General features: G+C 45.2%; 1 protein-coding gene across 1 annotated transcript in view; it reads left to right on the forward strand.

The window, feature by feature from the left end:
* Positions 1–14,095, forward strand: part of ABCC4 (ATP binding cassette subfamily C member 4) — a 248,047-nt gene that overhangs the window by 157,873 nt on the left and 76,079 nt on the right. The window contains exon 20 of the mRNA XM_059144719.1: positions 2,180–2,259. Within this exon, the coding sequence (XP_059000702.1) occupies positions 2,180–2,259 (80 nt within the window). The remainder of the gene's footprint in view (positions 1–2,179; positions 2,260–14,095) is intronic.

Raw genomic sequence — 14,095 nt, forward strand, 5'->3', positions numbered from 1 at the left:
CAAGCTCCATCTGAAAGCTCTTGAATGTGCGTTTTCACTGGTTGACCTTCTGAGGGTGCTGGTAGCCGGGCTTTTCCGAGAGACCGGCTTCAGGTCCTGTGGGCCACAGTGGTTATCTCACCTTGCTGTTTTGTTTTACTGTGCCTGGCACTGTGACTAGGTTCTTTCTCATGCATGAGCCCAGGTAATCCTCAGAATCACCCTCTCAAGGAGGTATTGTTAGAGTCTCCGAGAAGCTGTCGCCCGGCCTGCCAAAAATGTCACTGTACGAAGACCGGTTCTGGAGTCTGTATCTCCTGAACCTGAGTCAGAGACCTGGAGGCCCAGGTTGTCATGCTGTGGCCTGGCCAAGCACGGAAGCTTCCAGTCGCTCCAACTCTTCACCCCGGGTGACCCTGCGCATCTGGCAATAGCTCAGCTCCTTGCCGCTGGCCTTTCATGGGCCGGGTCGTGGTCCAGTAATGGCCCAGTCGTGGCCCAGTTGTGGCTTGGTATGGAGGGCCCCAGGGGGAACTCACTTCTGACAGACATTGGGAAGAGTGTGTAGAGGACCCATGTCTTACCTACAGGCTGGCTTCCAGAAGCTTCCATTACAGAAGAAGTTCAGGGGCCGAGACAAACACAGTTCTCCAGAGTTGTGTGTACCAAAACAAACTGTGTGTGTGTAACTTCAGTTTCTGTGAATTCTGTCTTTTAAAAGACTAGATATTTATTATAGATCTGTTCTCACTTTCCAATCCTGAAGCCTTTAGGATATACTGTTCTCATGGATTCTGAGGAGGGAGATACAAGGAGTAATAAATGATCTTTCTTTTTAAAAATTAACATGTATTATTTGTTTTAGGGGTATAGGTCTGTGATTCATCAGTTTTTGTTTTTGTGGTTTTTTTTTTAAGTTTTTTCTTTATTTATTTGAGAGAAAGAGTTATAAGCCGGGGAAGGGCAGAGGGAGCAGGGAAGCAGGCTCCCCTCTGAGCAGGGAGCCCCAAGGGGGCTCAATCTCAGACTCTGGGATCATGACCTGAGCTGAAACCGACTGAGCCACCCAGATGCCCCTGTGATTGATCAGTCTTACATAATAACCAGTGCTCATTACAACATGATTTTTTATAAAAGATTTTATTTATTTGAGAGTGATTGAGTGTGCAGCACATGCAGGAGCAACAGTGGGGGAGGGGCAGAGGACGAGGGAGAAGCAGGCTCCCCTCTGAGCAGGGACTCCACGTAGGTTTCGATCTCATGACCTGAGCCGAAGGTTGACACCTAACTGACGGAGCCACCCAGGCACCCCACAAAATGATCTTTCATCATTAAGTCATATTTCTGTTTTTCTGCCTGCATTCCTCTGGTCGTGTTGGATTTTTAAGAATGAGTCTGTTTGTCACACTCGCTTATACCTCAGAAGATAGCAACTTATCACCCCAGTTGTAAACTCTCAACTCGGGAATGGCAGGATTCCAAAATTTTTCAAAATGGGAGGTTCTGGGGCGCCTGGGTGGCTCAGTGGGTTAAAGCCTCTGCCCTCGGCTCAGGTCATGATCCCAGGGTCCTGGGATCGAGCCCCACATCAGGCGCTCTGCTCAGCAGGGAGCCTGCTTCCCCCTCTCTCTCTGCCTACTTGTGATTTCTGTCAAATAAATAAATAAAATCTTAAAAAAAAAAAAAAAAGGGAGGTTCCCTGAACCATCCTGGGTCGGGGGAGGGAGGTAGAGAGGTTATAATTACATTTATTTAATAAGTACCACATAGTAAAATTCTGATAACCGAAGCAAAATTCGTATAGCAATTGTGATCAATTTATGGATTTTGTATTTGTTTGTTTACCAACTCAGCCTCTGGGCAGGAGGGCACCTGAGAAGGCACAGGAAAGGAGAGAACATTCTAAAATCCACCAGCCCTTCCTGATACTGCCAGAAGATGTCTTTCCCCCTTCTGTTTTATTAAAAATCAGGACCGAATTTGAACTCCCTGCCCACCACCCTCTGGTGGTATTTTTGTTTCTCTTTAGGTATCATCTCATTTTCTTTTTCTTTACCACTGACATGGGCTTATTTTGTATGAATGTGTAATAGATTAAATACATGTGCATTTAAAATATTGTTTTGATTTGTCCGTGAACTGTTTCTCTTAAAGGGCCTATCTGGGGAAATGAGTAATTTCTCATATCCTGTTCTTGCAGGAAGAATTTTAAATCGTTTCTCCAAAGACATTGGGCACATGGATGACTTGCTACCCCTGACGTTTCTAGATTTCTTCCAGGTAAGGTCACAGTGATGCCAAGTTCTCCAGTGGAAAACTGTAGTTCCTGTTCTTTCAAGTCCTTTCCATGGGGGCCGAGGGTGGGCCTCTCGGCCTGACGATGTCATGTTATCTTAGTAAAGGCTGTGTTTGTAAGAGAAAGGTGTGGTTCTGATTCGGAGACTAAGTTAACATGAGTAATACCTCATGTGTAGGAGTGGCTACACAGTCTTGTCAAGGTTGGTTCGAAGCAGCTACATGCTTGGTAAGTGCTTCTCTATCTGCCCGCCAGGTATCTGGCACAAACGTCCCTTTACCGTGAGCACATTTCATAATATAGAAACAATCACCTCTCACGGAAAGATAGCTCAGATTAACTAAATTATGCATTGTATTACCACAAAGGACAAATATTTACTGCACTATTTGGGGGGATAAAACCAGGCGGGGTTGCTAACAAAGAAAAGATTAGTAATAATAAGGTGAAAATAATACTTTGTTAGCAAGGACAATAGGGAGCGGTTACTGCAGATACAAAGCCTTTAGAGGCAAGTACATTTAAGCCAATAATTTGAGTACGGGATCAAAGTCATCTCTGAAAATGTCTTTTTTGTTTTTCTAGGCAGCTTTTCTTTCACACGTTGATGGCTCTAAGTCTTAAGGGGGGGGGAGTGTGTGTGTCTGTGTGTGTGTGTGTGTGTGTGTGTGTGTGTGTGTGTGTGTGAGAAACCCAGCAATCTCAAAAGTACCTTCCATATAGTATTTGTTTTGTCTGTGAACTTGGAGTTCTGCGGAACGATATTGAGTCATCTCATGCCTCATCTGCTCACTCAGTATTGCTGCACACGTGGGATGATTTTCCTGCTGTTTAATTCTGTCTACTTTTCAGCGATTCAGGTTGGGGGCCTTTCTTCTTCATTTCCAAGTGGGCTTTTTTTTTCTTTTTTAAATGACACGCATTCATCAACAGCTGCACGTATTCTAAGCTCACCGCTGCTGTTGCTAACACTTCTTGAATTGTTGTTTCACTCCCCCTGAGTAATCACGAACACCTTGTAAGGCCAGGATGTTGAAATGCTGCCACTGGGGTCCGCAATCATGGCCTCATCCTGATGGTCGCTCCTCACCCTCCCCCACTTTTGTTCAATGCTCAGATGTAGTTCAAGTCAAAACTTAGGGACTTTTCTGGAGCCGTTATTATAAAAAGAGCCAGAATTACTTAATTTGGAAAATTAGCTATGTTATAAAAGTCACTAATAAGCCTGAAATGACCACAGGCATTTCTGTGAGTCACTCAGAAATGCAGCCATGAATATGTGACAGCAGACAGTGTGGCCCCCGGGTGAAGGCGTGCACTGTTACCAACGTGAACCAAATGGAGACTCGGAGACAGTGCTTTTATTGCAAAGATCTCTGCTTTTCTGTCCCTCTTCTGCGAACTTAATTTTTAAACATGTCCTGCTGGGTTTTGCTATATAATTTGTCCGCAAGAAGGAATTCTTTGCTAAAACAGGATCACATTTTCCCGGTGATGGTTAATGACATTGAGAAGACTTGTGGGAAGGTTCTTTTGCTTGCCAAGTGCAAGTTAGGCAGAGGTTGAGTTTCCAGAGCTGGCTGGCCCACTGTGGGCTCGGCACATGGTCAGCCTCCTAATCAGAATCTACCTACCTACTTTTGCATGATGGATGGAAACACAGGGAGAGACGCCGCCTGAATTCATTCTAAAACATTCTCAGCTGCCCGAGGAGAGAAAATTCTAGTCTCTGTACTTCTCTTTCACTGAGAGACAAGGGCCTTTTTATTACCTGCTCACTTAATCTTGGTGAGACTTCCACCGGTAGTCCCAATTAGCTGATGTCTTGACTCTAATAGCCGAAGTAAATCTCGAAGTTATTGTCTCCAAGAAAGAAGTTTTGTCTCAAGGATAACTCAGTTATCAATTATGATAAAGATCTATTGTCACTTGTTTTGTTTGCAGGTGTCTTTAATAAGGCTTCTCATAATCCCTCCAGGAAGAAATATTTTCTCCTTTTAAAAATAGTATTAGCTACATAGAAAAGCTCTGATCCTTGCTATTGTTGTTGGTTCTTTGAGGGACACTTCCCAACAGTCGTTGTTTAAATGGTTGTCAGGAGGAATCAAGAGAAACTTCATAAACAATGCCGTAACTGGTTCATCTTACTTGGTGTGTAGAAGCCTTTCCCTGGAGGATTTGCGTGCAATGAGCAGGCTTTTGACGGAGGTATCACTGGGATCATTTTGAAATATTTAGTCCTCTTGGCTATATTAGAATGAAGATTTTTATTAAAGCCACAAAAATGAATTTTACCTGCCCTTAAATAAAGGACAACAAAAATCAAAATGTAAATTGATTTTTTTTTTTTTTTTAAGTTGGATAGGACCCTGTTAAGGCTAAAAACAACCCGGTGGTGTTCTGAGACTCTTAATGGAATCATGTAAACTTAAAATAAACACTATTATGGTAAGCACATAGAATGAAAACTAATTTTCCAAATCAAATACATTATATTCAATTCATTTTCCCCAATCAACCAAATGTTTAAAACCTGTTAGTTATAACAGCAATCTTCTGGAAATTAATTAGAAGCCTATTAGCTCTGCTAGCTGAGCCGAATGAAGAGGGTTGCTTGTTACATTTCTAAATAGGCTCCTGAATTAAAGCAAAGCAAGGTCAAAATGACAATCAGCTTGACTCACCTCATGGCTTTGCTTAAGCAGATCTGGGTTTTCTTTGCCTTTTTATTGGGGGGGGGGTGTTAGTTTTTTATAAGAAATTTTACCCACTTGGATTCAGTCCTCTAATACATTTAAGAGTTTTAACGAGTCCGGGAAAGCATACGGGTATCATGAATGTTACGTGTGTGAACAGGAGCACCTTCCCCAATACACGGGGATCCGAGACGGGAATGGTTTTCAGACCTTGCGTCCAGCTCCTGAGCTCCCCTCAAGGGTTGTGTTGGCCCCATTCCGTATCGAGCTAGTAAAACGGTTCCTTGTTGCCCCGGTTTCTGATGTCAACAGCGAAACCTGCTGCTGACTTGGCGGGGGGCCCCAAACATACTGTCTCACGTCAGAGTCTTTGGGTAAGAGCACTCTGACTCCAGCAGCAACTCCTGTGCTCAGAGAAGCTCCCAGAACTTGAGTCTTTCAAATGGAACAGGTGAGTTTAATTGAAACAGTTGGGTTTTAAAAAGGACCGGGGATTCCCTTGTCATGAAGTTACCTTTGGCGTGACCATGAGCAGATGTGGTCCTTCCCAATCTACACATCTTTTACGTTTAGCGCTCTTGAGCCAGAAAGAACTTGGCAGGATGCCTGTAGAAACAAATGGAATGCAACCTGAAATCCAAAGCTTAGAGACCTTCATGAAGGGGGTGGGGGTTACATTTTCCACTTATCAGAATATTCAAATTATGGCTGACATGTGTGATTTGTTTGTTTGTTTTGTTTTTCCTTACTAAAGAGATGCCTGTGGTCATGCGTTTTGGGGACAGTGAAAATCAAATAGATATAGAAATAATGTGATTACATTTATCCATGTGAACTTTTTAATCCAGATTATGCACGTTTGGTTGCTTTTTCTGTAAGACGGTGATGGTTTTGTAAGTAAGATTCAGAAACGTGAACCATTGGGTTAGAACTTAATTGTTTTTCCGATTGAGTCTGATGCTGAGAAATTTGAGGAGAGACCTGAGATCAGAAACTTCCATCGGAGCCATGATTCCTGGAGGTGATAATACCCTGTAGAAACGAGTCAGAAATCAGGGAAAGATTTGATTATTTGTCGACTAAATGATTGGGATGAGAACATTCTGGCCAGGTATGCTGGCCGGGTAGAGGGTGTTTACCTAACTCTGTCCCTTGAACTTCAACAAGAGATTTGTATGTGCCTAAATATTTATGGCTTTTTTGGTTGTTGTTTTGTGTTGTTTTTGGATCACTAGCTATTCCTAATCCTGCTCATGGGAGACTATGACACGGCAGATTTTGAAAATGTGTCTCGTATTTTCTATTGTCCTGAGTGAGAGTGAGAAATCCCACAGAGCAGTGGAGCTCACATGTGGGTTTTGGGAACCGGGGCTCACCCAGGTGCGGAGCAAGTAGTGAATGAAGAGAGATTGATTTTTGACCAGTGAGGTGTTTTTGGAAGGCTGCGCCAGAAGGGAGGGAACTTTCTGAATATATCCTCGGAAATAAATAATTTATACAGTACAGAATAACAACAGTCTGCAGGTTACCTCAGGGTTGCCCTGGGCTTATCAGATAAGTAGCCAGTGGCTGGCGGTACACCTTTGTCTTATCAGTGATGTTCAGACACGTTTTGTTTATTTGCTTTCACAAAAATCGGAACAGCATCGGGTGTTAACGATAGTTTTAAAACCGAGTCCTCTATCAAGCTGGGATCTCGTTCTTCACGTGTTAGAACTGAATTTCTCTATGAAAATAGGGATAGGAAGACAAATAGTATCATGCTTTTTCCTCTGGGCCTCAGACATGAGAAATCAATGATGGGAAGTGAATCTTCCCATCATTGAATAAGACTTTGGCCCTCCAAAACATGATGTATTTGGGCAAACAAAGAAACAAACAAAAACGTAGACACAGTAGTTAAAATTCACATTTTTAAGTGTGTGGCTGACTTCCTACTACTGTAGCCCAAATCCCAGCAGCCTAAATCTCATCTTTTAATTTTCTCGAAGCAACGATTGGTGTAATTAATAAAGGTACCACGCAGATGTAATATTTGTAATGTTTTAATAACATTTAAGTTTTGAGGGATGGTTAAAATGAATTTTAATGATTAATTTTAATTATGCTGGTCTCTTTCTCCTATCTGTGCCGATCTGTTGTTTTGTGAATACATTTGCAACTAGAACGATCATGGAAAATCCTGAAATTTCTCCCAAAAGGGAGACATTGTTTTTATAAAGTACCTACAGTGTGCAGACTTGTAGTTTTACCAGCATTTCTCATTCCGATAACATGTCTCTGTGTTGCTTTTCCCACCCCATCTTTTCTTAAACTCCCACCGTGTGCTGGGATGAGGGATGGGAGATGGAGACTTTGTCTTCTTTCGTTTGACCAAATGCTGTATCTTTTCGGCACCCTGCTGGACTTGGTTGTGGAGTCAAATGACATTTAATTCCCAGTCTTCCTTGAGGCTCACTCTCTTGGGAGAGACAGAAGGTCAGCCATGATCATACCGTGTGACATTATAAAAGGAGGGAGCCTGTATGGGAGAACGGCTGAGGCTCTAGTGGGAGAGAAGAGAAGTCTGCTTTCTTGTCCCCGTCTGCCATTTTTAGTTCCCTTAGCTTGGGGACGTTCTGGGACTTCCCAATGGAGGCATGCTACGGGCGGCTGGGAGTGCGAGCCCTGGTGTTCGAGAGACCCGGCATGAGCGTAGAGCCTGCATCTTCTTCCTGGAACAGGTGGTCATGGATGGTGGGAAGATGGATAAGATTGCCCAGAGAGAGCGAAGCATTTTTAGGGGCCAAGATCCAGAACTTGAAAGAAGTCTTGACACTGAAAGAGAAAGCAGAGGGAAGAGAAGGCAAGCAGAGGAGCCCTGGGAAGAACAGCAGGGCAGACAGGAGGGGAGTCGGGGCTGCAAAAGCGAAGGAGGACAGGTGTATGAAAGGCGGAGCGGAGGTGAGGACGCAGACAGCTGTCGGCTGGATTTGGCCATGAGGGTCCGGTGAGCAGCCGGCGCAGGTTTCGGGTAGGAGGAGTCCAGGCTGCAGAGGCCGAGAGTCAGAGTGGAGGCAGTTGGGTTGAGAGCAAGCAGTTGGGATAAGAGCAACTTGTTCTTTGGAGGAGTTTGCTCAGTGTGTCCCTGGGTGGTTTGGGTTTTAGAGCTTGTGTTTCAGGGGCATTGTGGGGGGTGGTATATCTCCCCCCGAAATCCCGCTGATAACCAGGGCTTAGAGCCGAGGTTCTGAGAGACGGTGGTGAGTGGGACGCCCTCATGGCTCTCCTCTAGCCCCCGCCCGTTTCCGGGAGAGGGAGTCTTCCAGAAATTCACCACTTGCCAAGTATGGGACACTAATTTTGCAGAGTGCCCCAGAGGAAGTCCCGGGAGGCAAGGGGCTTAGCTTTGTTTTCAAGAATAAAGTCGGTGCCAAGTGAATTCAGCTTCTAACGATTCTGTTCATCCTTGGTGTATCTGGCAAGCCTTGAAGGATACTTGGTCATTTTAATAATTTTTATTACTTTAAAGCGTTCATTCCATGCTCTTTTCTGCAGTGGACTCCTTCTCATTCCTCTCAGTGAGAGCTTAGATCGTTTATTTAACATTTCGTAATTATAAAAGAGACCCACCTTTTATTATTTCTTTGTTTCTTCCGTCTTTGCCTCATGAATACGGTGGTGCATAGATTAACCTGCCCATGATCCTCTGAGATCAGCAGATATCTTTGTTCTTGGGGTTCAAGTGCCAGTCTCTTTGCTTATGCTCGTTCGAACTTAATTTGTTTTCTTCTCTGAACCAGAGACTCTAGTCTGTCCTAGAAGGCTGGGACCATTAAAGGGACAGGCGGATTCCATCTTCCTACCGGACCGGCTGTCCCCACCGCGGGAACCGGGACTCACACCCTTTCCTCACCACGGCAGCCCTATCCTAGCATAGATGCCTAAATGGTTTGTTGTGTTTTGTTTACCAGTGATATGTATTACAAAGGAGCTCAGGCTGAGAGAGTAAAATTCAGATTTTCCAGCCCTTAAATTTAATCTATTTACAGCTCCTGGAAAGGAACTTGACGTGCCTGCTGGGCGGACCACTGAGGCTCTTCTCTGTGTTCCACACCCCCCTTTGGCCCAATCCCCAATGGACCCCCCCTCTTCCTTCTTCAAGGATCAGCAGAGGTTTCTCTTCCCGTTAGTGAAACTTTCCTTGGGCACGCTATTCTGCAATAAAACCATCCCTGTGTCCTATGCCAAGGCCATGTCAACCTCATTTCCACTCAGGCGATAACTTACTGAGCACTTCCTATGTGCCAGGTGCTTTTCCTAGGATTTGGGTGTAGAACCAGGCATTGGCTTCCAGGAATTTATGTATTTTGTATTTTTTAAAGATTTTATTCACTTATTTGTCAGAGAGAACAAGAGAGCGAGCCCAAACAGGGAAAACAGCAGGCAGAGGCAGAAGCAGGCTCCTTGCTGAACAGGAAGCCGGACATGGGACTTGATCCTAGGACCCTGGGATCATGACCTGAGCCAAACGTAGACGGTAAACCGACTGAGCCACCCAGGCGTCCCGGCTTTCAGCAATTTATATTCCAGGGCAGAAGACAGATGGGAAACGGGCACATTTATAAGGCAATTCCAGTGATTCCCTAATGCAGTAAGAAAAGGAAAGCATTTGCCGCGGACTGGCAGGAGTGCTTGAATGAAACATGGTGATGATCAAGGACGCGGTGATGTCTGGGTTTAAAAAAATAGGAAGGAAACAGCCATGCAGACAAGACCTGGACGCAGGCCGGTGGGGGAGCGTGCTCAGGGAAAGGGGCAGGTGCAGGTTCCCAGGGAGAGGGAGGAGCGGGAAGGCGGAGCGGGAAGGCGGAGCGGAGACATGGGAGGGAGGGAGCTTGAGGCCTGGGCAGAGCCGGACTGCAGAGGTTAAGGGCTTTAGCTTCTCTTCTGGACGCAGTGAGAAACCACTGGAATCTTTTATTTTTTTAAAAGCATTTGTTTTGGAATTTTCTCTACTTTTTTTCCTCATTTTTTTTTTTAAAGATTTTATTTATTTTTTTATTTGTCAGAGAGAGAGAGAGAGTGTGTGTGCACACAAGCAGGCAGAGCGGCAGTCAGAGGCAGAGGGAGAAGCAGGCTCCCCTCCAACAAGGAGTTCCACGCGGGACTCGATCCCAGGACCCTGGGATCATGACCTGAGCCGAAGGCAGTGGCTTAACCCCCTGAGCCACCCAGGCATCCCCAATGGAATCTTTTAAACAGAGGAGGGTCATGCTCACATTTCAGATGGCAAAAAATGTATATTTGACATGGATCGTAGGGCTGAAAGAATTTTAAATGTTTTAAGTCCTCAGTATAAGCATAGTCCCTTCAAGGCTAGGCTCCGGGCTCTATAGCGGCCTCCCGTCCCTCACAGCGCAGCTTCGGAAACCGAGCCCGATCTGTACGTGGTGTTTCAGTCCTTAAAGACGAGAGCGCTGTGTCGCCCGTCCCGGGACAGGAAGGCGGGTCTCTGCGGTCAGCGCGGACCTCTCGTCCTTCCAACAACCTAACCGTTTCCAGCAGTGGCTCTCACGCACCGGGTTGCCCCCAGCTGAGTTAACGTGAAAAAATAAGGTTGATGTAGGATTTTTTTTTGCAAAGCTGAATTTTCTCAGTTTTTCTCTTTTAGGATTTCTTGTTTTCTAAACACAGTGAGTGGCTCTCAGCCAGAAGGTCTGAAGTCACACGGAAGGTGACATGATAGTCCGCATTAGCGGGTGGTGACCGTCATCCTAGCTGACACTGAGTGACTTCCGCGTGGCTGCCAAGCCTCGTTTCAAATCTTTTCTTTGTAGAATCTCCTTCTGGCAACTCGGGAGGTACCTGCAGTTACTGTGCTCGTCTCACAGATGAGGGAAAGGAGACTTGTAATACATAAGGACATAATTTGTCCAGGGTCACACAGCTAGGAAGTGATCAGTTTGAAGCTTTTATTTGTATATATATATATATATATATATATATTTAAAAGATTTTATTTATTTGACAGACGGAGATACAAGTAGGCAGAGAGGCAGGCAGAGAGAGGGGGAAGCAGGCTCCCCACTGAGCAGAGAGCCCGATGGGGGGCTCGATCCCAGGACCCTGAGATCATGACCTGAGTCAAAGGCAGAGGCTTAACCCACTGAGCCACCCAGGTGCCCCTTATGTGTATATTTTTGAGTTATACTCATTTCTGCTTTTGAGGGAGAAACAGGGTGCCCCTTTCTGTGTTTCCATCTCAGCAGAGTATTCTCACTGAGGGAAATTCCAGGTAGAATCTCTAATGTTAATTAAATTATTTGTCATCTCATGCCTCTGTCTCCTCCCCGGCAGGTCGGAGAAGTGCTCATATAACACAGCCCCATGGTATCTGAGATTGAAACCTTTTGCAATTGTGGGACTAGCCTTTTTTTCCTCCCCTTTAGAATTAAAGGTGGACAAATCGGTTTTCTTCTCCATAAATGCCTTTTGAAATGTGTGCTGGTTGTAAAGTTGAGACCAAGAACTTTAGAACTTTATTCCTTATCTTACCATAAGCCTGATGTCAGGAGAAGTACAGGAGAAATTGTGACTTTTTTAGGCATGCGCACGAGGAGGTGGAAGGTACCACTTTTACGCATATTTTGACACATGTTTGGGGTGTGATATGTACAGCTCTGTAGTACTGTCATGTAAACAAGGACAAATAATTGGGATACGAACAAATGAACGTTTCTTGAAGTTTTGTTGAAAAATAGAAACTTGGCTTTAAACCCATGAACAACAGCCAATTCTATACTGCACCGGTGATTAGAAATGCAAGACAGGGACACCAATATAGTAAAGTTAAAAGTTAGATTGTTAAACTTAAGCACTGGAAATAATATATGAACTGCATAAAATAGCTCTATCATTCGTATAACAAAAATAAACACTTCATGGTTTAATTAAAACAACTGTCCAAGTAGCAGTTTAAATTTTGAGTACTAGGAAAAAGTATCAATAAAATAAATTTTAAGGGCACCTGGGTGGCTCAGTTAGCTAAGCGTCTGCCTTCGGCTCAGGTCATGAGCCCAGGGTCCTGGGATGGAGCCCCACATTGCGGTCCCTGCTCAGCAAGGGACCCTGCTTCTCCCCCCTCCCACTCCCCCTGCTCATGTGCTCTCTCTCGCTCGCTCATTCTCTCAAATAAATAAAATCTTTAAAAAAAAAAGTTAAGATTTTATAATGGAGGCATTAACATTCTTTTCTGTGAAGATAGGAGTCTGATGTGCTTGAGTTCAGACAACAGAGCCTGTGTTTTTATATACATGTGTGTGTGTGTGTGTGTGTGTGTCTGTGTCTGTGTACATGTATAAAGGCATAAACACAAATGCCCCGTGAAGGAGCCATTACATCATTGATACGTAACCCTTTCAAACCAAGTAGCTTGCTGCACATCGTAAACTGAGTAAGGCAGGGAAAATAATGTGTGTGGCCGGAACAGAGGGTTTTATGTAGGGTTCTATGTGAAGCATGGTCTGCATTTGAAGATAATCTTGAAAACTTGTCTGAGGAGTTTAGATTTGAACCTATGAACTGTCGGCCCCAGCCAAGGTCTTTGAGGAGGTTGAGTGGCTGCTCACCGCATCATTTTAAGGGAAACAAGAATGTGTGGTGCCTCTTTCTTCTTGGAAAACATTATTCCCATTTGGTGGATTTTACTGAAAATCAAGATGAGTAGTGTGGTTTGTGCTGCCCAGCACGGTGGCTGCCCCGTGCATTGAGACCTTGGCCGCTTCTATAAAGGATCTCTATGCTTCAGACTTCTCTCTCTTCTTGCGGCCACTGTGTTTCATGATCTGATGCAGTCTGTGAGGCCATCTGTCGCCTTCAGGAGAATTAAGGGTGAAGTCAGTGAAATACGCATTGAGTGTCACCGGAAGTTAAGATATTGACTCTCAACCTGCCCTTGACCCTCCCGAGGTAAATATTAGCCTTCCCTTGTTTTTTCATTCCTTCACTCACAAGTGCTCTAGATCGGGTGGCAGAGTCAGCACCCGTTCTTGGTGTTGAAGCTGTTCCTGCATTTTCTCCCACCCCTGCACTTTGTTGGGCTCTCCATCCCTGCCGTAAACGATTTAGTGGCTGGCGGGCTCTGGGGTGCGCGTGCTCTCTGCTGCCTTCTTTGGCCTTACTGTCTTTCCCCCGGAGTCTGCCCTGATCCTTCCTACACGTGTTCCTGCTCCTTGCCCTTGTTGCTGTTTTATAATGACAGTAGGTGCTGTGTGAACTCATAAAGCAGGTGTGGTGAATGGAGTGCTTTGGAAAGACTTAGTAAAGGCTTCACTAAAAAAAAAAAAAATTTTTTTTCTAAGTATGGATAAGACAGCCCATCAGTGGGGCAGAGGGGTGTTGGGGGGGGGCTTGGAGAAATACAGGAGGATTCTGTGTTAAGAACATCCCAGGGGTCTCGGGAGTCCTGGGTGCTGCATTCCGGGGTGATCGATGTAAGAAGTACTGCGAGACACTCCCATACCAGATCTGTACATGCTTTTAAATTAAACCAAAACTTTAAGATTTTGTATTATTTATTTCCGTGTTGGCCGACTCTTAGTTCAAAGTGTATCCCTTAAGGCATCTCTGTAACCCTCCCCGGGAAAGTGGACGGTGACATCCTGGTGATCCCTGAGCCTCGTGTGGGGAGAGGCAGACACCAAGGACAGGAAGCCAAGGAGAGCTTGGGAAGTTCGCAGGGGTGCCAGAATGTGAAGTTTGAGATCTGGCATAGAGGAGATGAAGATGGACAGGTACAGAGGAGGCAGATGACTGGGGGACCCGCGTGTCTGGCTCAGGGATTTGGATTTGAGTATCGGTGGAAAGTCACAGAGACGGAGAAGACACCTCGATGCTGGGGAGTTTTGCCAACATAGGGGACAGGAAGAGGCGCTGGTTTGGCCAACTCTCTGGGACGTGTAGGTAGTGATGCTAAGCGTGGCTGGTGAAAACACTTGTTTCTGATTAGTGTGTCTACACTGCCGGAAGAGTTGTCCCTGCCCCAAGTGATGTCCTTCCAAGGCCATATCCCAGTAGGGGGCGGTCGTGAGTCTGTATACCATTGTGTCCCCCAGCTCCTGTAGCTACTGCGGATGTTGCCCCC

This window comes from Mustela lutreola, chromosome 13, assembly GCF_030435805.1.
Source record: "Mustela lutreola isolate mMusLut2 chromosome 13, mMusLut2.pri, whole genome shotgun sequence".
In the NCBI taxonomy this organism is placed as follows: domain Eukaryota; kingdom Metazoa; phylum Chordata; class Mammalia; order Carnivora; family Mustelidae; genus Mustela; species Mustela lutreola.